General features: G+C 37.3%; 3 protein-coding genes across 7 annotated transcripts in view; 2 read left to right on the top strand and 1 right to left on the bottom strand.

The window, feature by feature from the left end:
- Positions 1-203: 203 nt before the first annotated feature.
- rgp1 (GP1 homolog, RAB6A GEF complex partner 1) lies at positions 204-7365 on the top strand. Its single transcript, XM_024287628.2, has 9 exons — positions 204-804; positions 954-1069; positions 2758-2891; positions 3008-3091; positions 4398-4547; positions 6074-6220; positions 6361-6488; positions 6558-6735; positions 6836-7365. Exons 2-9 carry the CDS (start codon positions 954-956, stop codon positions 7057-7059), a joined length of 1161 nt encoding a protein of 386 aa, XP_024143396.1. The 5' UTR covers positions 204-804; the 3' UTR covers positions 7060-7365.
- Positions 7267-21804, bottom strand: part of LOC112155757 (microseminoprotein, prostate associated) — a 22491-nt gene continuing 7953 nt past the window's right edge. Inside the window, exons 1-4 of one of the 4 annotated variants that reach the window (XM_024287634.2) lie at positions 16215-16233; positions 8949-9140; positions 8764-8872; positions 7267-7747 (exon numbers count right to left, since the gene is read on the bottom strand). In XM_024287634.2, the coding sequence (XP_024143402.1) occupies positions 7513-7747; positions 8764-8872; positions 8949-9045 (441 nt within the window). In that variant the 5' untranslated portion in view covers positions 9046-9140; positions 16215-16233 and the 3' untranslated portion in view covers positions 7267-7512. Of the gene's footprint in view, positions 7748-8763; positions 8873-8948; positions 9141-12731; positions 12775-12927; positions 13044-16214; positions 16234-21804 lie in introns of those variants that run through there. The other 3 variants (XM_024287633.2, XM_024287632.2, XM_024287631.2) reach the window with 3 other exon arrangements.
- The window catches only part of pik3c3 (phosphatidylinositol 3-kinase, catalytic subunit type 3), a 15288-nt gene continuing 6698 nt past the window's right edge, over positions 13215-21804 (top strand). The window contains exons 1-17 of one of the 2 annotated variants that reach the window (XM_036216941.1): positions 13215-13355; positions 13604-13792; positions 13873-14016; positions 15341-15470; positions 15580-15606; positions 16262-16348; positions 16428-16523; positions 16607-16678; positions 16772-16876; positions 17746-17838; positions 17915-18100; positions 18172-18302; positions 18559-18631; positions 20031-20098; positions 20171-20276; positions 20358-20474; positions 20630-20761. In XM_036216941.1, the coding sequence (XP_036072834.1) occupies positions 13291-13355; positions 13604-13792; positions 13873-14016; positions 15341-15470; positions 15580-15606; positions 16262-16348; positions 16428-16523; positions 16607-16678; positions 16772-16876; positions 17746-17838; positions 17915-18100; positions 18172-18302; positions 18559-18631; positions 20031-20098; positions 20171-20276; positions 20358-20474; positions 20630-20761 (1821 nt within the window). In that variant the 5' untranslated portion in view covers positions 13215-13290. The remainder of the gene's footprint in view (positions 13356-13603; positions 13793-13872; positions 14017-15340; positions 15471-15579; positions 15607-16261; positions 16349-16427; positions 16524-16606; positions 16679-16771; positions 16877-17745; positions 17839-17914; positions 18101-18171; positions 18303-18558; positions 18632-20030; positions 20099-20170; positions 20277-20357; positions 20475-20629; positions 20762-21804) is intronic. The other variant, XM_024287630.2, reaches the window with a different exon arrangement.

Here is a 21804-nt window from a genome sequence, read left to right as displayed (position 1 = left end):
TCAGGTACACCTTTATTCGTTTATTTTCCGTAGACGATAACATTATTCTACAAACTGTAGTTTACTATTAATCAAATTTGACACCAAACTATTTGTTGCCCTAAAATAATAATAATAAAAAAAATGTGCTGGATAACCCCAAAACTAAACATTGTGGAGTCAAAGTTGCCTGACAGACTAAAATCTGGGTCAAATTAACCAAAGCATCGTCTATCAGACTGTACCACTTTAAGCAAAAGGGGAAATGTTTCGTTCTATTCAAAATAGTTTTCTCTAAATTATACAATTTTTGACAGAAATTTGTATTTTTGTTCTTAAAATATAACAAAAAATATACGAAAATATATTTCAACCGTTTTTCCCCTGACCAAAATAACATTTTAAATACTTTGTGGACAATCCTCCCCTTTAGATGCCAAGACAAACATCCGTCTTCGTCGCGATTCTTGCTGATCAACAAAAACTATTCATGTATTTCTATTTTTGCATTTAACTATAACAATAAACATTAGATAAATTATATAGAGTATGCGTAGAATTTACTCTACCATATCAATCTATAATGTTTTAGAATATATCTTTAAAATAAACCTTAAGTGTTTCTGTTCGTTCTTTTTCATTCACCGTGTTTCTTTTTGGTCGTCCCACAATGACACGGAACACTTTTGTTTACTGTCTGGAGTCAAGCCGTCTATAGAAGCAATGCGCAGTTTCTTAATAATGATCTAAATTAGCATTTTGTTTTAATGCATAAGTATATGTATAATATATTCTGAATAACGTTGGACGAAGTATCGATTTAAGGTAAGGTTTGTGCTTAAAAAAAAAAAAAGAAACCCTATCGATGTTTACTTTAGTCCAAACTGAGATAAATGCGCACCATTGCAGAACTCAGGAATAGTTAGTGTTTTAGTCTTTAAAAATGTTAAATATTGCTGTCTTTCACACCACAGATGATCGAGGTGGTGGCTTCAATGGCTCGAGGCCCCGTTTTCTTGGCTGGGGAGCTGATGGAGTGCCTCATAACGTTCACTAACCCGATGTCTCACCTTTCTACCTCCGCGAGCAGGTATAGGCCCTTCCTCTAAGAACATAGCCGCCTTTTCTATATATATGTATATATATCGAATTAGAAACCGGTATCTGGCTACAGATATATATGGTTGTTAACAGCATGAAAGAACTGTTTGATTACAGACGTCAGAACAAACAAATGAAGCAGAAAAATGGTCAAATGTGATTTCTGATTCAGGGATTCACCTCTATCTCTAAAAGACAACTGTGACCCTGATTTTTATCAGAGTTTTGACCTGCAAACAACTTGACCTCAACTTACTTGCTGCAATATCAGCTGCAGAAGGACAGGGACCTGACAAACATTAATCTTTCCAAACAGGATCAAAATCGCCACCACTTCACAAAAACATGTCTTTTCCTAATCTCCAAAATTTTTGAAAAATGATATGTAACTAGGCTGGACAGATTCCTATAGAGGGAAAACATTTTATGTAGCAATCAGTATGATTTCAGAGTAAAACATTCAACAGCAATTGCTCTAAAGGAAGACAAAAAGTACCATCTCATTAGTATCTTCATAGATCTCAATAAATCCTTTTACACAATAAATCATTAACTTCTCTTTGAAAAAACTTAGCAAATACTGTATCAAATTACTGTCCCTGCAATGGGTAGCTAGCTGGATACCTAAAGGACAGACAGCAATATGTAAAAATAAATAACATTAAATCTTAATTATGCAATATTACTTGTTGTGTGTACTTGTTGTGGTCACTCCTTGGCCCTAAATTATTGAATATTTATTTAATAAATGATATAAACTCAATATATAAAATATTAAATTGCATTTTTTTTTGCAGATAACACAACCTTTCATTATACAAGAGACAATATTGAACAAATGATAGTGGTGGTGCAGAGTTGGAAAAGATTAAATTGTGGTTTGGCGGAAATAAACAATCGTTAAATGGTGACAAATCGTATTTTATGGTATTTAGCTATTAAAAAATAAAATATGTACATTAAACATAGATAATGTTAATATCAAAAGGGCAAACGAAGTAAAATTTGGGGGATTTATCATGGATATAAAAAAAAATAACGTGGAAATCACAAATCAACAATGTCAAAACCAAAATAGCAAAATTATTTGCAGTATTACACAAAGTAAAATATAATTATTTGCCATATCTATAAAGAAGTTTGGGGTGCAACTTGTAAAACATGTAGGAATCCACTTTACACATTGCAAAAAAGCAATAAGAATGATCACAAAATGTAACTATAGGGATCTATAAACCCATTATTTATAAAATGAAGATTACTAAAGCTGGGGTGGGATTATGTAATATATATAATATAAATTTGCTTCCTCCCACTTCCTTTCAAGCAGTTAATAATTTGATGCCTAATAATCACATGTTTGACATATCTTTGTGTGGATGTAAACTTGTGTTGATTGTATTGTTTATGTATTATTCTTGAATTAAACAACTTCTAATCTAAATCTAATCTAATTTTGTAATTTTTTTTAACCAAACAGCCTTAAAAGCAATCAAACCTTTCACATATTTAAAACAAATAAAAAAAAAAAGTATTCTTTAAAGTCCTTCCCAGAGGAATCATTATCATTATATAATTTATTTATAGCATTCTCTATATAACTAAAAGCCTCAAATTAACCTTTAGGTGAATTAGCTAGCCTCTACGTCCCCCTTATTTTTTTTCCTTTTTTTGCAGCGAGATGCTGGCGTGGGCCAGTGCCCAGATCCACTGTCAGTTTCACGCCAGTGAAAACAGAGTCGCCCTGCCGACCCGCGGCAACAAACAGGACGTCCAGGCTGAGAGCGACACGGTGCTTATTCCAAGCAGAGGTGAGCATAGAAGAAGAACTAAAAAATGTTACAGTCTTTTTTTTTCTAAATAGGTCAGATGTTTTTGGCTCAGCCTTTTATTTATCTGTGAACTTCTTCACTATCTTGTCTTACAGGAGAACGAGGACAGTGTGTGCTGGACACCCCCCCCAAAATATTGTTTTGTGACCTGCGATTGGATCCTGGAGAGAGAAAAACTTGTACGTTTGTTACGTTTGTTTTTTTTTACCCACAACTGAACGGCACATTTAGACTTTATTGCTAATAAACTGCTGCGTTTTTCCTCCCTATTTTGGACGTGAACAATCAGTGTAGGACTGTGAGTTACCGGTACGCTGAAGATCTTTCGTTTTCTTGATTGTTGGAGAATGTGTGCAAAAAGTACGATAAGGTACAGCAATTGAAAGAGGTTTGAATCGTTTCTTAAAGTCCCACTCCGAACATTTTTTATCTAATTTTAATGTTCCCAGTGTCTTTTAATTTATATTATGTTGTTTTTTTAGGACATAGTTTCTGCAGAGCGGCAGGAGTTCATCAGAAATTCACCCCTGAACTGAAATACAAAATGTAATAGTAATTTTATACTTTATCATCAGAAAAAAATCACAAGAAATTGCTAAAAACACAATAAACTGAATTTTTATTTGAGTGGGTCTTTAAATTAGGACTAAAATAATACTCAGGGGTATTTAAAAAAAAAAAAAAACATGAGTATACTAAAGTTAGAGTGAATTAGGATTCATTTGTGTAGTAAATATCTTGTAAACGCTTAATAAGATTTTGCTCCTCATAGTTTGAACGTTCAAGTTTGCCTATGAAAAAACGGCTGGTTTTAAAAATACTAGTTGAATTATTATTTACATAGAAATCACATGTTGATTTACACAAATAATTTGTTTTTTTGTAAGTTTTCAAAAAAATGGGGAAATTTGCAAAGAAAAATAAAAAATAAAAAAATTACAAAAAATGTAAAAAAGAAAAATAAATTGTGAAAAAAATAGTTTTTTTTTTTTAAATAACTAGTTAGGAGAAAACACGTTTTCCTAATCAAGCAAAATTCGTTTTGGGTGGAAATTATAAAAATGAATTCATTAAACATTGATTCATTCTATTCATTGTAAATTGGACCAAATTAAGAACTGTAATAAAGTTATTTTTTATTTTTGTCACTAAACGTCTGGAGGTAACGCTGCTCCTTCATACCAACACAATTAAAGAGTCAAAGGAATGATGCCAGGAGGAGCTGGCTGCAGACATCAACGACCAGAACAGGAAGTCCCTCCATGTTGCCCGAAAAAATTGATCTTAAACTTAATTAAAGCGTTTTTTCTCCAACTCTCATCACTTTTGTGTTCGGGTTACGGTTAGGGTTATCGTTGCATAATTTCTGCTTCCGGCCGATGATGTCGTGCGCCATCTTGTCTGCAGCCAGGTCCCTCTCTGAATCAGTCGCCACTCCTAATGTCCATCAGTTGCATTCAGACTTTCGACATCACTGTCCCACAGATTCATACAGTGAAGTCGTCCCTGTGGATGGACCCCCCAGCTTCCGTGGTCAAGCAGTGAAATACGTCTACAAACTGACCATCGGCTGTCAGAGGGTCAACTCTCCCATCAAACTACTGCGAGTTCCTTTCAGAGTTCTGGTTCTGCAAGGTGAGAGGAGTTTAGGCTAATTTTCTCTATTTGCTTTCGAAACCCGTTTTCTGTTTAGCTTGTGGATAAAAAGTGAACAAAAACTAAAACTCCCTGGAGTTTCAACTTCTGTCTCTTTTTAGCTCTTTTCAGTCATCACTTCTCTTTTCTGTGGGATTTTCATCCGTTCTGCTCACATGCAGAAGTGAAACAGCTTCAATGTGTTGAGGAGCAACAACATTACTTTTTTAAATTCAAATTTTGGAGTAAAAACAAAAAAAAAAGTCCCACTCCAATCATATTTTTGATCTATTGTAAAAGTGTTCCAGATGTCTTTTTTTGTTAATTGTTTAGCACAAATAAAATACATAACAATTATTCATATAAAGACAGTCAAGCACAGTGCAGGGAAAGGCAAAAAATTCAAATGGCTTATTCAAGGCCTCCACCTAAAAAAATCAAATATATAAAATATAGATGCAAATATCGATGAATATTCCAAAAGTTTTTAAAGAATAAGGTGGCAGTACATATATTAGTAGTTCACAAGTGTCTAAAACAGCAATAAAACCCAATTAAAAGCCGAAAACATAAATATACCATCTATAAAATAACACTATTGGGATAAAGGTAAGAAACATTTTTAAGACAGTACATGATCTTTTACAACGCTTTGAATAGTTGAAGGTTTTTATCGCATAAGAGAATTCATTCCAAAGTTTTACTGCCTGAAATCTAATTGTAATCCTAATAAAACGCTTCTGCTAACTAATTATCTTATGGAGATAATTGTGATTTTTCATTTGTTAGCTGAAGTAATTTTAAAAAACTATTTTTTTTTTGCAGAGCAGCAGGAGTTCATTAGAAATTCACCTCTGGAGTGGTGGGCGGGACTGTTGGCGTACTAATTTCCCATCAGCACCTTGTTTATTCTCTCTAATGCTAGCTTATAGCACCTCATGAACCAAGCTAACATTAGCGTAGCAAAAAGAAAATGGTGGACAATATTAGAGTTAACCCTGAGCTGAGTTTTCATCTCCTAATCCAAGACGATTTGAATAAAGAAATATTTAGGAATTCAGTTTTAACCTTAAATTCTTTTATAAATGTCCTCCATTATGAGAAAAATGCTACAAGAACATGTTAAAACACCAATTTTTTGTGGCATTTTTCTCATGATGAAGGTCATAAATAGAGAAATTTAAGCTAAAAATTGTATTTGAGTATTTTTTACTCGAATTGTTATGAATCAGGAAAAAAAAACATTTGAAAAAAATAGCGTATTTGTGACTCAGAAAAGACATTGGGCGGGCCACAAGCTCCATGCTCCACTCAGAGGGGGCGGGGCTATCTGCGCCAACAGTCCCGCCCACAACTCAAAGATGAATTTCTAATAAACTCCTGCTGCTCTACAGAAACTATATCCTAGAAAATATTTTTTTTTAAGATTTATGCTAAAAACGACAATCATAAATAAAAAACCATCAATTTTACAAACGATGATTCTTGTTAGATTTCTGTAATAATAACATTTTTGTTTTTTGAAGGCATGCCGGAGCCTCCATTTCCTCAGGATGAGGAAGTCTCTCCTTCTAACCCCTTCCTGGAGGAAGAGGAAGTGAGTCGCCGGGACGCCCGGCCTCTGGAGAGAGCTCTGGACATGCTGATGGTCACCACGTCCAGACGCTCCCCCCGTGAGTGCAGCCCCGCCCCCTTCTTTGTCTGTTTAACTCCTCCATGTCTTTGTTAGTTTTGTCGGATCCATCTCAGTTTATAGTCGATTTTTAAAGTTGTTTTGGTATAGAAGAGAAATTAAGACATGTTTTGTTCACAGATATGTTTAATATCACCAACACACGAGGAAAAGTAGCAAAGTTTTGCATCTTCAAGACCGTTTACAGGCTCGGCGAGGAAATCATCGGCACATTCAACTTCTCAGAGGGAGACATTCCATGTTTACAGGTGTGTTTTCTCTTCATTCATCACACATTTAGATTGTGTGTTTTTTTTAAAAAGATTTGTGTTTTGTAGTATTCGGTGAGCCTGCAGAGCGAGGAGGAGATCCAGGACCAGTACCAGCGCCGGCCCGGACAAGCCGTGAGCGTGACCGGACACGGGCGCCACCTGGAGTCCTGCCTCCACACGGCCTCCAGCCACTTCTCCCTCCCCATCCCGCTGAACGTCACGCCCGGCTTCAGCACAGACGTCGGTGAGTCGTTGGTCTAATTGAGAGCTAAATAAGCAACAAAAAAAAGTTTCCTTCCCTGACGGAGTTCTGGATCCCTCCCCCTCACCTGTCTGTCCCTCAGTGGCTCTGCGGTGGCGCCTGCACTTTGAATTCGTCACGGCCCGGGAACCCATGGAAGCGCCCACCGTCCTGCAGAACCAGGCAGAGGTCACCATCTGGGCCGGGGCGGAGCACGTGGACGTGGACACCTTCAGCTGGAACCTGCCCATCAAAGTTCTGCCCACGAACCCCGCTCTGGCGTCCTACGTGTCTCAGTTCACCGGGACCAACAGGATTGACATTTGAGCTGAACAGGAAGAAGTCTCACTTTTGAGAAATATTCCACAAAGACATGATTCCAGGTTACATCCAAAACTGTCATATTTTCAACTTACTGTATGATTTAAGGTGTTTTTCTCCTTCTGCTATTTTAGGTTCATTTTAAGTTTTGGGAGAAAGTCTATTTATTTCTTTTTTTCTTTTTTTTAATTTGCACACTAACGGTTCCTCTTGTTTTGTTTTTTGTTGTTTCTAGTTTGTTTTCAGCTTTTACAAAGGCCGTGTTGTGATGTAACAACTGCTGGAGTAAATTAAAAAAAAGATTAAAAATCATCATTTTTGTGGATTTTTATTCAGAATCTCGAAATAATTTGGAGTTTTCGTGTTACAGCACAAAACAAGACACATTATTTACAAAAATGTAAGTGGATTAATAACGGCTTTTGCCACAAAGATGTAATGGAGAATCACAGATTTATTTTAAGGATCTGTAGATTGGCTGCTGTTGGCTGCCGGTGGAGTTCTGGTGACCTCTGGGCTTCTCCAGACCTCGAGGTGTTGCTGCAGATGTTGGGATCCGTGGCTGGGGTCCCGGTTTGCTTCGCCCGGGGAGCATGGCAGACGAGGGTAAGCGGTTTGGACCAGGAACACCTTGCAGCTCACCGGCTCGACTTGCACCTGACACCATGCGGGGAAATCCACCGGACGATGCAACCTGGACGGAAACAGGAAGTGCGGTTAAGACGTAAATGAGCCACAACTCTATTGATGCAAATGTGTATTAACTTACATTAATTTAGCATCTATTTGAAAGCAAAAAAATCTGGAAAAATAGTGGAAAAAAATTCAGGCATTGAGGGGATTTTTTAAAAATGTTTGTAGGAAAATGAATGAAGCTTTATTTATATAGCACTTCACAATAAAAGAAAGACAGAAAAAATATTGTAAAATTAGGCAAAAAATAAAAACAGCATAAAATTACAAAAAAGTCAACAATAAAATACATGAAAGTGCAATAAAATGAGTAAAAGACAATAAAATACCACCAACTAATGAGCATTAAAAAACATGTTAATCCTAAAGCACTAACACTGGGTGATTATCAAATATATTAACAGGATTTTGAACATGTTGCATTTTTCTGAGTGTCATGAGTAAAGTCTCACATGTCCCAAAAATGGGTGGACCCAAAACAGAGTCTCCAGTACCATTATTTATTTTTTTGTGATTTTTTTTCCTCTCAAATCAAAATTTTTCAGCCAATTTTAAGCCTGTTTTTAGGATCTTCCTATGTATTTATTTTGTTTCATAAAAATAATGTTTTTCTAAACTATTTTTGTTTTAGAAATACTTTTTACTAGATATATTATATCGGGTAATAATTACCCGGCAAAAGTGATAGTGTAACTTTTTACAGCGAAAGTGTTCAAGGTCAAAAAGGTGAGTTTTTAATTGACATTTAAAGCTGTTTAGGTCTGATTACATGCATAATTCTGCAGGAATGTTATTCCATAATTGTTATTGTTTCTGTTATTACCTGAACACATCAAGCAGATATTATTTAGTAGACCTTAAAACTCTAGAATGGCTGCAGACAGTGAAGTAAACTGGAGTGAAAACCATCAGTCTTTTCTGTGAGGATGCTCGGAAACATATTTTATGTGAAGAGGCAAACAAATGACTCACAAAATTCACTAAAATCTGATATTTGGAGTCGGAAAGAGTGCTCACATCTCACAGCATCCGACGCCGACAGGATGGAGGCAGGTGCAGTGCATGCAAGCGTTGTCCGTCCAGGACTCCCCCAGCAAGAAGTGCTTCCCTTCAAACTCACACTGAGCTGACAAATCAAAAGGAGAGCCTTTAAAAAAATAATAAATAAATAAAAGAGTTGATTTGGAAGTGCAGGAACTCACCTCTGGAGTTGAAGTAGCACTCCGTGGGTGCAGCAGAGCCTCCACAGGCACTCAGGAGGAAGCACCCAAGCATCCAGGTCACCACGGGGAGCTCCATCTTTATCACACACTTCTCTTTCCTCTGTTCTCTCCTTCATTTATACATCCTGCTGTGGAGGGTGTCGCCAGCATCAGTCAGGAGGAGGAGGGGGGCTGGAGAGAAGGTAAACACAGAGGAATGTTGGATGTTGGGCATCACCTCGCTCCGTTTCAGCAGCTCTGAGCTGATAGAAACAATGACACATCCATGTGGGGAATCGGAGAAGGGTGAGCTGGAGGACAGGAGGAGCAGTCCAAGGAAAGGAGAGGGATGAGATTAGGAATTTCTGCTTCCCGTTTCAAGTGCGACATGAGCGCATGCACATGAGGTTTTTGGGATAAATTGTACAACACGAATTTAAGTAATTATAAGTGTAATGAAAGACTTGGAACAGCCTGCCTGAAGACGTGAGGGCTTCATCCATTTTGGAGGTTTTAAAAAAATAAAAACCTCAAAATTAATCTTTTAGTACAGCTTTTAAGTCATTTTAATGCTTTAATTTGAATTATTTAACTATTTGTGTGTTGGGTTTTTGTTTATTTCTATTATAATTGCTATTTTAATTAATATTTTTACTGTTATTTATTTTATTATGTCAAGCACTTTGAGGTGCTCTTTCACAGAAAAAATGCTTAATAAAATTAAATGAACTTTATTTATAAGGCGCTTTAACACATCCAAAAGTGTTGAATACTTGTGTAAAAAATGTCCCACCAATTGAATGATAATTTTAGAGAACAAATATACAGTAAAATACAAACGAGAAGCTGTATAAACCAAAAAACATTTAAAAGTGTTTAAATTTAAAGATTTGTTTCTTTGCTGAACTTCTGAATTGATTGAATTTCATGTGAAATGTTTAAAATTTGATTGAAACTGCAATTTAACAGCTCAGTGGTGTCTTAATTATCATTTCCAATCCAAATTAATTTAGTTTTGAGAAAAAAAAAACACTTTTCACATATTTAAACTGAGCAAAGTTGGACTTTTTTTCATAAATTGATGAATTCTTACAGTAAAAAACGACAGAAAGCATTTTGTTGTCAAAGAGAAAATTAGACAACAAAAACAACAGGAAAAAAAAACTGGAATCAATTCAAAGTCTGGTCAAATCAATGGATTTAAAAAAAAATTAAGATTAAATAATTTTAGGCAAATAATTGATTTAATTGATTAATCACTTTCTATTCAGATCAATTGTCGGATCCAAGTTGCTGAAAGAATTAACCTATATCAATATAAAATCATTTCAAAATTAAATAAATTGATGATATCGATATTGGAAAATACACGGTAGGGTTGTTTTTTATAGCGTAAAAATAACCATCACACAAAGTTCCATTTGATTAATTGATTTTTATGACCAAATTTCACTAAATTTACAAAGAATTATGACAAAAACTGTTATTTTTTCAACTAAATCACTTTAAATAAGCTTAGAGGTTGAAAATATCTGTATAACTATAAACCTGTAAACATTTAATCAAAAAGAGTTAATAGGTCTGAGGTTATAATGCTGTAAAAAATTAGCTCATCTTGTTCCACTTGTTTACAATGTGGAGTCAGAGACAGAAATCATTGGAAAAATCCTCTCCAGCCTGTCACAGGAGGCCCTGGAGCCTCATAAGGCGCTGCTTCACATATCTTCTCTGTTACAGTACAGTCCTGTCAGAGTGTTAGGTCTGTCTGATCAATCAGTGGTGCTTCTTCATTCACACAATAAGCACAACTATGTCTAATCTGGTCATCGGTTCTGCTGCATTCATCAAATTAATACAAAGATAAGTTCAACTGGGAGAGCAAGAAAGTACGAAAATGATCACACTGTTTAAATCATTCAATTTGTCCGTTTAATGATGCAGAAAATCAGCAATTATCTCCTACAAATAACCAAGAACTCTCTCGCGGACTGGTTATGTGTTTTAATAGAACCTGTCTGAACTTTATAAAAGACCAGTCAACAACCTTAAACAGTAAAGACCAAAGAGCTGTCAAAGGACACCAGGAACAAGATTGATCACCCATACAGGACTGAATTGGGTGGTCAACTGGGAGGAACTTTTCCTATCAGATGAAGATTTTTACCACCACGCCTTTAACTTCACGGACGTGAACTTCATTGGAGACGAGTGGATTTTAACACTAAAAGACAAACGTTTATGAGACTCTCACCACAACAGCATCATTCTTGGAGACTTCAAGAGGAAAATATTTTGTATTGAGCTCATCCATCATGAAAAGTTAACAGCTCTGTTTGCACATAGAGTAAATAATGTAAGTTTGTGATGAACTTCAACATAAATATTGTTTATAATTTATTTTTTTATGTTTTTTTTAATTTTGTGCATATTTTATAGATTACCAAAACACATTCAATACTGTTAAAAGTGAATGTTTCTTTACTGAACTGACTGTTTTGTGCATCTTTTGTATAATACCATAAGTAATACAGAGAAAACTCCCATCAATGCAAAATGAAAACATACAGAAAGTATAATCCACATATAGATAAAGTCAGATGAGAGCCAAATTGGGTTTTAGTACTTTATCATTCCCATTATTTACTTATCTGACATGCATATCCAAAACTTTACTTCTTCATCCTATTTATTGTTATATCCTAAACTATACTCTTAAGCAAAAGTAGTCTATTTAAGTACCACAAGTATACTAAGTCTAAAAGTGAGGTTGTATACTTGAAGTTTATAATTTAAAATGCTCTAATTTAGTCTGAAGAAGTATCAAATTACTATACTTCCTACACTATATTGTCAATAGTATACTTTCTATACTTAAACTCAAGTATTAAGTTTAGTACTTTTTGTGGAGGAATCTTTCCATGTACATTTAGAATTGAAATAAAGGGTAGGATTATATGAATTTGATTCCTCCCACTCCCTATCAAGCAATTAATCAAATTCGACTATTTTAAGAATTATTGGATGATCCAGTTATATGGTCTAAAATCTAAATTATCCCTAGGTGTGAAAGTGAGAAATTTGCTGGGTCATTGACAGTATATAGAGATGGACAAAGTGCCTTTGACACCACCTATAGAGAATGCCTTGCATCCGGTTCCATCAAAGTGAAGTCAATTTAGTCACAATTTTTCCACTCTTTGGACATCACCATGATGGAATCAGACGATGTTGGTGAGCAGTGATTGGTCAAAGTCGGTCTGAGCCAGCATTTCAACCCAGACCGACACAGACCAATCACTGCTAAGAGATATCATCTAGCTCCAACATGTCAGCTTTCGTTCTGCAAAAAAAAAAATGGCCACTTAATTGACTTCAGTTGGTTGGAGCCAGAAGTAAACCATTTTCCATGGGTGACATCACACTCGCTCGCTCGGTCCAGTTCTCATAATACATTCAATGGTTGACTTCAGCGGCCCCGTGACCCTGATAAGGATTTAAAAGGTTCAAAAGACAGATTTATGGATGCATTCTTTACTCAAGTCATGACTAATTAGTATGCATATGTTAATATTTTTGTTTGTCTTCCTTGAGGTTTTTGTTGTTGTTTTGATAGCTTGAAACTTCTAACACTGTTTCCAATATGTATAATGTAATAGTTAAACTGTTTATAAGGTTATAAAATGATTGAGTTTTTGAGCCCACTTTCTTTTAAAGTTACAATTAAACGGGATCTGCTGTTTTAATTTTCTGCCATTTTCTATGCATTGTTTCTTTAACACAAACCGTTTCAAGCTCCGCCCCCTTGTGAATTTCCTGGTTTCCTTTGACAGTCACAACCAATCGAAAAAGAGCACATCGCTCCGTTTGCGTTTGTAGATTTTTAATAATTAATTACATTAAAAACATGCTATTGTAATTGAATTAATTTCTCTCAAGTTAACTGTTAAATTAAATAGAAGCTGCAGTCCTTTTAGTTAACCTTCATCAATTCTGTTCGCTTGGAAACCTCCCGATCGCCGCATCGGTGCTCGATTGCTTTGGGCCGGATGTAGATTGCGGCTGCTTCTGTGTTGTGTTTTCACCAAAAAAAATCTCTAATCATGCCAGTGAAACCGCCATGAAAACATTGTTTTTGTCGTCAATTCGCGTTTTCTCCCGTCTCTCATAAGCCGTGTGTAGAGTGACAACGCGCTCACCCCCGCGGCCGCCTTGTTTACGCAACTCTCCGGAGTGTTTGTGTGCCGACTCGAGGCCTTGTCGCAAAAGTCTCACATAACCGTCGGGGATTTCATGTTGAAGTCGTCCAGTCTGTGGGTAGAAATTAGTGTTTTTCCGTCGGAAGATGGACACTGACAAATTCAACTATGTCTACAGCTGTGACCTGGATATCAACGTTCAACTTAAGATGTGAGTTTTTCCTGTTTTTTCTTGATTAATGACAGCCTTCTGTTTCATAATTGGCTTATTATGTCTATGAAAGTGAATGTTTTCCTATTTTTTGTTGTTGTTTATGTCAAATTAACTTAATTTATTCGTAAATTTTAGACTAAAGTGTGGCTGGCACAGAGATAAAAACACTAAAAAGGGGGTTAAATAATGTAAAGAAGCTTAAAATGTTAAACTAAATCATATTTGTGTTTTTTTTAAATCTCCAGTGGAAGTTTGGAAGGAAAGCGAGAACCCAAGAGCTACAAAGCCCTCCTGGAGGACCCCATGCTGCGCTTCTCTGGCCTCTACCAGGAGAACTGCTCAGACCTTTATGTCACCTGTCAGGTGTTCGCCGAGGGGAAGCCTTTAGCTTTGCCTGTTTGCACGTCTTACAAAGCATTTAGCACACGCTGGAAGTGAGGATCATGTCTGGATTTGAAGTCCCCACTAAAGAAGGCGTTCTGGTTGTGCTCACTCTGCGGTGTTCTCTTTTCAGCTGGAACGAGTGGCTGCGGTTGCCGGTTAAATACCCAGACCTTCCTCAGAGTGCTCAGGTTGCTCTCACGGTTTGGGACATCTATGGTCCTGGCAGAGCCGTCCCCGTCGGGGGAACCACTGTGACCCTGTTTGGCAAATATGGGTGAGTCTTCGGTCTATTTTAAGAAGCGTTTCCAATGATCCTTTAATTAAAAATTCACCTCTGGGTTGTGGGGCTGTAGGTTCGGAGTAACCCCGCTCCCATTTCCCATCACCCATCTGTTTACATGCTCTTTTGCTAGCTCACAGTGCATCCGGTGTGGACGCCTGAGTTGAAAAGTGCAAGAGGCACTCTCACTGCATCCAGTCCGGTCCGGCCTCTCCTGCCCCTCGTAGCCATTTTGTTGGCTTTATATTTTTGCGGGACTCCAGAGCCAAGTTGGAGCACTTTTTTGGATAATTGGGGCTATTAACAACATAATCCAGAAATCTTGCGAGCAAATGTAAAGTGCACCCGGTACATTTTTCTAAATAAAACTTATTTTTCTGCTGTACTTGTTGTTTTCACCATGTTGTAAACATTACGTCATTGTGACAACCAACCTACTTGTCAAACGATATGTGTAACACAGTCAATATATGTACATTTAAGCCTAGATAAGACTCACCCATGTATGTATTCATGCAGAAAAATAAGTTTTGTGAATATAATTCAAAACCAGATACCAGCTCAGACAAAGAACACGAAGACGTACATGGATCTATTTGTCTACCAACATCAGAATGGAGTAAAGCTGGGAGATTGTGGACTTTCGATTGTATTTTCTTCGTCACAACCACTATCTTTTTCAAACTTTTTTTTTTTGTTCTCCTGATTCACAACAATTTTAATAAAGAAATACTCAGAATGATACTTTTTCATCAGCATGGGTATTTAAGCCTTGAGATTTTACAATCTTAGTAATCAGTTGTGGCTCCACTACGACGAAGTATTATGGCCATTTTACTAGAAAATACGTTTTTTTTTTTTTTAAGTTACGACTTTAAATCCGTTAATTTACGAGAAAAAAGTCATAAATGTGAAAGTACGAGAATAAAATCGTATATTTATGACTTTAAAAGTCACAGGCTAAATTTAAGACATTTTTTCTTGTAAATTTTTAAAATAGTTTTAAAGTTGTAAATGCATTACTTTAAAAGTTGTAAATCTACAACCTCAAATCACGTACATTTACGAGAAAAAAAGTTATACATTTATGAGGAAAAAAATTTAGCCATGCTTGAAGATGAAAGACATTTTGTGAATCTTCATTTTCGGATAAATTTAAAAAACAAAGACATTCTGAACTTTTTTGCGACTCAAAATCAAATTATTATCAGCGTAGCCAGCTTTCTGTTGTTCTGTGTCGGTCTATTGCTGCATATAACGTATTCTTGCTTCACATTCCAACAAACCCTACTATTTTTTCTCTTTTTTTTTCTCAAAGTATGTTTCGACAAGGCATGCACGATCTAAAGGTGTGGCCGGGGGTGGAGGGTGATGGCGGTGAGCCCACCACCACACCGGGGCGCACCAGCAGCAGCCTGGCGGAGGACCAAATGGGCAGACTCGCCAAGGTAGGAAGCATAGTGGTTGGGGCACCATTTTAGTGTCTATTCTTTTAAAACTAAACAAAAAACAAAACGAAAAAAGAGAGAGAAATGGGTAAACCATCGTCTGTTATAGGGTCCTGACCTGGAGGTACTCAGTGATGTGAGTAAGAATCGAGGAGTTAGCATTGGGAATGCAGAATGTGTGTGTGAAGGTTCTGGTCAAAATGTGTCTGGTTTTAAATCTGCAGCTATCATAAACCATTTTTATTGTAACTGTCACATCAGGACAGTTCAGTTCATGTTTAGAGTCTCCTCTGTTGTCAGCTTTGTACCGTGTGAGAGACCCACGAAAAGATGCTCAGTGCTTCTGCATAAACATTTTGATCGGGGTTTGGTGTGAACACCTGTCTGATTGTAAAGGCATCACACGGATTTACTAAAGTACAATGATGTGTGTGTGTGCATGGATTTTGTGCCAATATAGGCATCATTAGTATTAGTAGGGAGTCCATAAACAACATTTATATTGTTCGGTGAATTTTATCCAATGAATTTTCTTTTAGGTTTGTGATCAGACGTTGCTTCCTGTGTGAGAACTAATGCTAGCTAGCTCATTTGTGGAGTAACTTTTCCAACCAGCACGTTTACGGTACCCACTGATGAGTGAAACAGAGGCTGAGTGTTGGTGTGGAGTTGCTCAACTGGCCAGAGGCGCCGCGTTTGCATGACGGATGGAATAGTTTGCACAGGATTTCTGTGACATCTCACTCTGTCGTTTATTCATTTGGTGAAACTTTCTTCTTCTGTCAAACCAGCTGACGAAAGCACATCGGCAGGGACACATGGTGAAGGTCGACTGGCTGGACCGGCTAACCTTCAGAGAGATTGAAATGATCAATGAGGTGAGTTAAGTCTATCTCAAGGCCACATTTTTGTTCCAATAACTGTTTTTTTAATCAATAAACACAAATGTTTCTTTAGAGTGAGAAGCGTAGCTCCAATTTTATGTACCTCATGGTGGAATTTCCTCGTGTCAAAACAAACGACAAAGAGTGCAGCATTGTCTACTATGAAAAGGTAATTTTATAAAACTATACTCTATACTGCCATATATATATATATATATGTGTCAAATTGATAAATGTTTTGTTTTTGTCCAGGATGGAGACGAGGCTATACCTGTTCTCACAAGTAGCGACATTGTCAAAGTTCCTGACCCTCAGATAGGAATGGTAGGAGGCCACAAATCTCTAAATTCTGTTGATTATTCTGTTGTTTTTACAGGAATAAAAGTGTGTTTTTTTTGTCTTTCTTTTGGCTCATAGGAGAACCTAGTGGAGAGCAAGCATCACAAACTGGCTCGCAGCCTTCGCAGCGGGCCGTCTGACCACGACTTGAAGCCCAACGCCGCCACACGTGACCAGCTCAATGTAAGGAATTTTCATATGGCGCTAAATTTCTACCAAAAGTCGCCCACGAGCGTATAACTAACTCCATGCGCGCAATGGATGTTCCATGGGCACAGGGCACTCTCAACGCCCGCTTCTCTACTCCTGCCGGCTGGTGAATTTTCTTATCCACGCTGGTCAAAACTCTTCTCCGCGCTGGTGAATACTCTTGTCCGCGCTGGTGAAAACTCTTCTCCGCTCTGGTCAAAACTCTTCTCCGCGCTGGTCTATACTCTTGTCCGCGGTGGTCTATACTCTTGTCCGCGCTGGTCAAAACTCTTCTCCGCTCTGATCAAAACTCTTGTCCACGCTGGTGAATACTCTTGTCCGCGCCGGTCAAAACTCTTGTCCGCGCAGGTCAAAACTCTTGTCCGCTCTGGTGAAAACTCTTGTCCGCTCTGGTGAAAACTCTTGTCCGCGCTGGTCAATACTCTTGTCCGCTCTGGTGAAAACTCTTGTCTGCGCTGGTCAAAACTCTTCTCCGCGCTGGTTAAGATAGATACATGGGTCCAGTTATAGCGTCAGTATTGCCCTACTAATAGAATAGAAAAGTGACCAATTACACCTATGTTTCCATATTGATCATTTGTTTTATTATTTTTTTTTACACAAACTCGAGCAGGAGTTTTTACGTGAGTAGGAATGCATCCACGAGCGTTCATTAGTGGTTCCATGAGCGCTTAGGACTACAGGAGCACTCATGCAGGCAGAATTGTGCCTGTGGAACGTCCATTGCGCGCGTGGAGTTTGATATATGCTCGTGTGGGACTTTTGGCAGAAATTTAATGCCATACTTTTAGTACTTTTGATGTGGACAAATTATTTTATGAGCAAATGCATGCCGTCAACAGATTATTGTGAGCTACCCTCCAACCAAGCAGCTGAGCTCTGAAGAGCAGGACCTGGTGTGGAAATTCAGATACTACCTCACCACTCAGGAGAAGGTGGGCGTCTAGACAGCTTGTTTTTCCTCGTAATAGTTGCCCTCTCGGTAAACGCTGCCTCTCCCTCGGACTCCAGGCGCTGACGAAGTTCCTCAAGTGCGTAAACTGGGATTTACCCCAGGAGGCAAAGCAGGCTCTGGAGCTGCTGGGAAAGTGGAAACCTATGGATGTGGAAGACTCCCTGGAGCTCCTATCATCCCACTTCACAAACCCAACAGTGAGGCGCTATGCCGTGGCTCGCCTGCAGCAGGCAGAAGACGAGGTATCCTTATAGTTGGAGCTTTCTGAACAAACTGTGTAGCCCAAATTCTTAAGGTTTTTTTTCATCTGCAGGACCTGCTGATGTACCTCCTCCAGCTGGTGCAGGCTCTTAAATATGAGAACTTTGAGGATATTCAAGGAGGCTTGGAGCCAGGCAGCAAAAGAGACAGTCAGGGACTGTCAGACGACTCTCCTCTGGACAGGTCAGCATGACCCTGGTGTTGAATTCTCGCTGAAAAAGTGACACTTTTAAATATTTTCCACTCCCAGAATCTAAATTTACTCTCCGCCCTGGAGAGAAACTGCAGACTTCCAGGATTTAGTTATTTCTCTTTGCCACAAGCGTGATAAACTCTTGATTTTGTTGGCAGATTCTCTTCTGTGGTTAGAAGCTCTGAAGTCTGCATATAGAAAGACAAAAAAAAACTCAACTTAACATTTTTTTATTTCTGCTTGTAGCTCCCAGATCCTTTCTGGAGCATCCTCAGCTCCACAGCAGAGAAAGGATGGAGCGGACGGTGATAATTTAGAGGTAAATCTAATCATTTACTTCCAAAAGAGTGTCAGATGAAGCTGGAAGATGTCGGTGTGATCTAGAGAAGGAGGAGGAGGTGATCAAGGGTATCCCTAAAGGGGAGAGAATGATGATTGGGGCAGATTTTATTTGACATTTACAAGAGAGAAATGTAATGAGGAAGTGATGAAAAAAATTGGAATTTAAGATAAATGATGATCGACTTTCCCAAAGTAATGATTAAGACCTACTCTAGGAAATAAGAGGACCATTTGTGACAAAAGAGAGGAAGATTTCAGGTGGGATTTTAAAGTGTCTGAAAGAATGAAAGGAAAGATGTAGAAGAGTATGGTGAGAGCAGCCATGTTGAAGTTCTGCAACCTTTGAATAATAAGTTATTTAAGTTTTGTCATTGCTGTTTAGATGTCTAACAGCTGAGCAAAATGATGGTGAAAAGTTTAATTTACAGTATGAAAATTATGTCAAAACAATTTTTATTTTTATTTTTTTATAAAGTTAGCTTCCAAAAGTCTGTTATTTTGTTAATATGCATTAAACTGGTTAAAGTGTTGAATTTATGCAGTTTAAAATGATTCATTTAAATTAGCTTTGTATGTTTTGTACCTCACATCTTAAGAATGAAAATAAAAACCTAAATGTTGAGAATTTAAGTTTTATTTTACTTTAATGTTTTTATTTTTTATATCCATTTTTTAATTATATTTTTATTCTTAAATGTTTTGAATGTATTTATTTTTTTATTTTGTTTTTTTAATATTTATTTTTTTATTTATTATTTATATATATATATTTTCATCTTATCGTAAATTAACAACTTTTTTTCTCATTAGTTTATGACTTTTTTCTTGTAATTTTACAAGATTTAAAGTTGTAAATTCACAACTTTAAATCACATGAATTTATGAGGAAAAAAAGTCAAAATTAGACTTTAAGTCATAAATATGCGACTTTATTCTCATATTTTAACAGTTTTAACGAGATTTAAAGTTGGATTAAAAAATATTGTAAACTGGTCCTAATGCTCCATTATAAGGTTTAATGACCATAAAAACATGAATTTTATGTGTTTTTCTAAATGAAAAAAATGGGACTCTGCAGCTCTTGCTGGATTTTGGTCTGTAAAAACTGGACCCAATGGCAGTTCAGCGTTAAAGGTCTCTTGGTTTAGAGGCTCTGAGAGCCACAGAAGGGAAAACTACAGCTGGGAGTGACGAGGAGGCAACAAATCATGCTAGATGTTTTGGAGATATAATAAAGGAGGCCATGAGGGAGGTTGATGCAGACAATAGAGGTTGTGATTTCAACATGAGCAGCAGAAAAGAGAGAATTATTACTTCTAGCTGGAGAGAGAAAGTCGGAATAAATCAATGCTCCGTGTGTATTTTATATTTTTCAGCAAGACCTGTGCACGTTTCTTATTTCACGTGCTTGCAAGAATTCTACGCTTGCCAACTATCTATACTGGTGAGTCTGGCTATAGTGAGTCTGTGGCTGAAAAGCAAAGACGTTTGGTCACGACGCTTTTGTCCTCTACAGGTATGTGATTGTGGAATGTGAGGATCAGGACACTCAGCAGAGAGATCCGAAGACTCATGAGATGTACCTGAACGTCATGAGGAGGTTCAGTCAGGCCTTACTGAAGGTGAGTGTCAGAGATGGAAACATGGTTTACAATCTCGGTTCTACAGCTCGGCATCAGCTCAGCTGTTGTTCCTCCCTGCAGGGGGACAAGAGCGTCAGGGTGATGCGCTCGCTCTTAGCCGCTCAGCAAACGTTTGTCGACAGACTCGTTTATCTGATGAAAGCCGTCCAGAGGGAGAGCGGAAATCGCAAAAAGAAGGTAAGCAAAAGCGCCCCGCTAGAAAGTCCAACGCTGTCACGCCTGAGTTTTTGGTTTGAAGTAGACGCTAAATTAAGGTCATTTTGGAGCGTTTTTTGGTGGTTTTAGGACTTGTCAGATTGAGCGTGTTTACAGACTCTCTTGCGTGTGTGCAGACGGAGCGACTGCAGGCTCTGCTGGCTGACAACGAGAGGGTGAATCTGTCCGACATCGAGCCAATTCCTCTTCCTCTGGAGCCGCAGATCCGGATCAAAGGCATCATTCCGGACACCGCGACTCTTTTCAAGGTACTGAGTGGCAAACAAGGGCAACAAGTAAATTAACATAAAAAAATAAAGTTCTTTTTTTTTAAGAAGAAAACAAAAAATTAAGATCAAAAAAGAACAAAACTCATCTTAATGGACTGAACCAACACACAAGTGGAAACTACAATCAAACGCAAAGGTGAACGGGCTGAACAAACTGCCTAAAAGTGACTCACAGTCACAAATTCCACTAAACAAGCTTGAAACAAAGTAAAAAAACAGAAAAAAAATAAAGTTTTTGTCTAGGTTCTCCCCCAGAAAGAGCAAACAAATGGTACGTGCCAAATTACTGATTTCTGTTTTGGAGGTCTCTGCTTCTTGAAGGGCATTTTTTCTTTTACTAACATTTTAAGAACTCAAAAAAGTAGTTTAACTTAACAAATAAAAGTGTCAAAATGTGCGCTACAGAAATACAAACTCTACATCTCCTGATGGTTATAAGTTGCCGCCAATTTAAGGCATCAAAGTGTGAGTGTAACTGAATGAGACTGTAAAGCCGTTTCCCACTTTTAATAGAAGCTGCCAGTTACTTTTATTTTTGTTCATATTTTATTTCTATCTAAACTCTTTTATAACAGTGGTCCCAAACCTTTTTCAGACCACTGACCAGTTTAATGTCAGATGTTTTTTTTTCTCCTTTTTTTATCCACATGTTTGGATACAAACACAGGAGGTCCAAACTTTAACTTCCATTAAAATATATCTTTTTTATGTTCAGATTTTTTTTTTCTATAAGTAGTATGTTTTTGTTATTATTTTTAAAAAATCTCTCTTTTTTTTTTTTTTTAGAAAATTTTCTAAATAAAGATTGGACATCTATATATAAACATATTTTTTAAATAGTTTTCACATGACTGTAGGTGTCAGATTTTTTTTGCCCCCAGTTTCCCTTAACTTTTGAGAGTAAAGTTTATCTTCATCCTCTGATCCGGAAGAAGTTTCTGTAAAATATCTGGTTATTTGTACAATAAATTTTGTGTAGAAACCATTAAAATGCCATAGATTTTCCTTTAACCCATAACTGT

This window comes from Oryzias melastigma, linkage group LG18, assembly GCF_002922805.2.
Source record: "Oryzias melastigma strain HK-1 linkage group LG18, ASM292280v2, whole genome shotgun sequence".
Classification (NCBI taxonomy): domain Eukaryota; kingdom Metazoa; phylum Chordata; class Actinopteri; order Beloniformes; family Adrianichthyidae; genus Oryzias; species Oryzias melastigma.
Note: the sequence above shows the minus strand (reverse complement) of the source record. Positions and strands in the feature narration are given on the sequence as shown.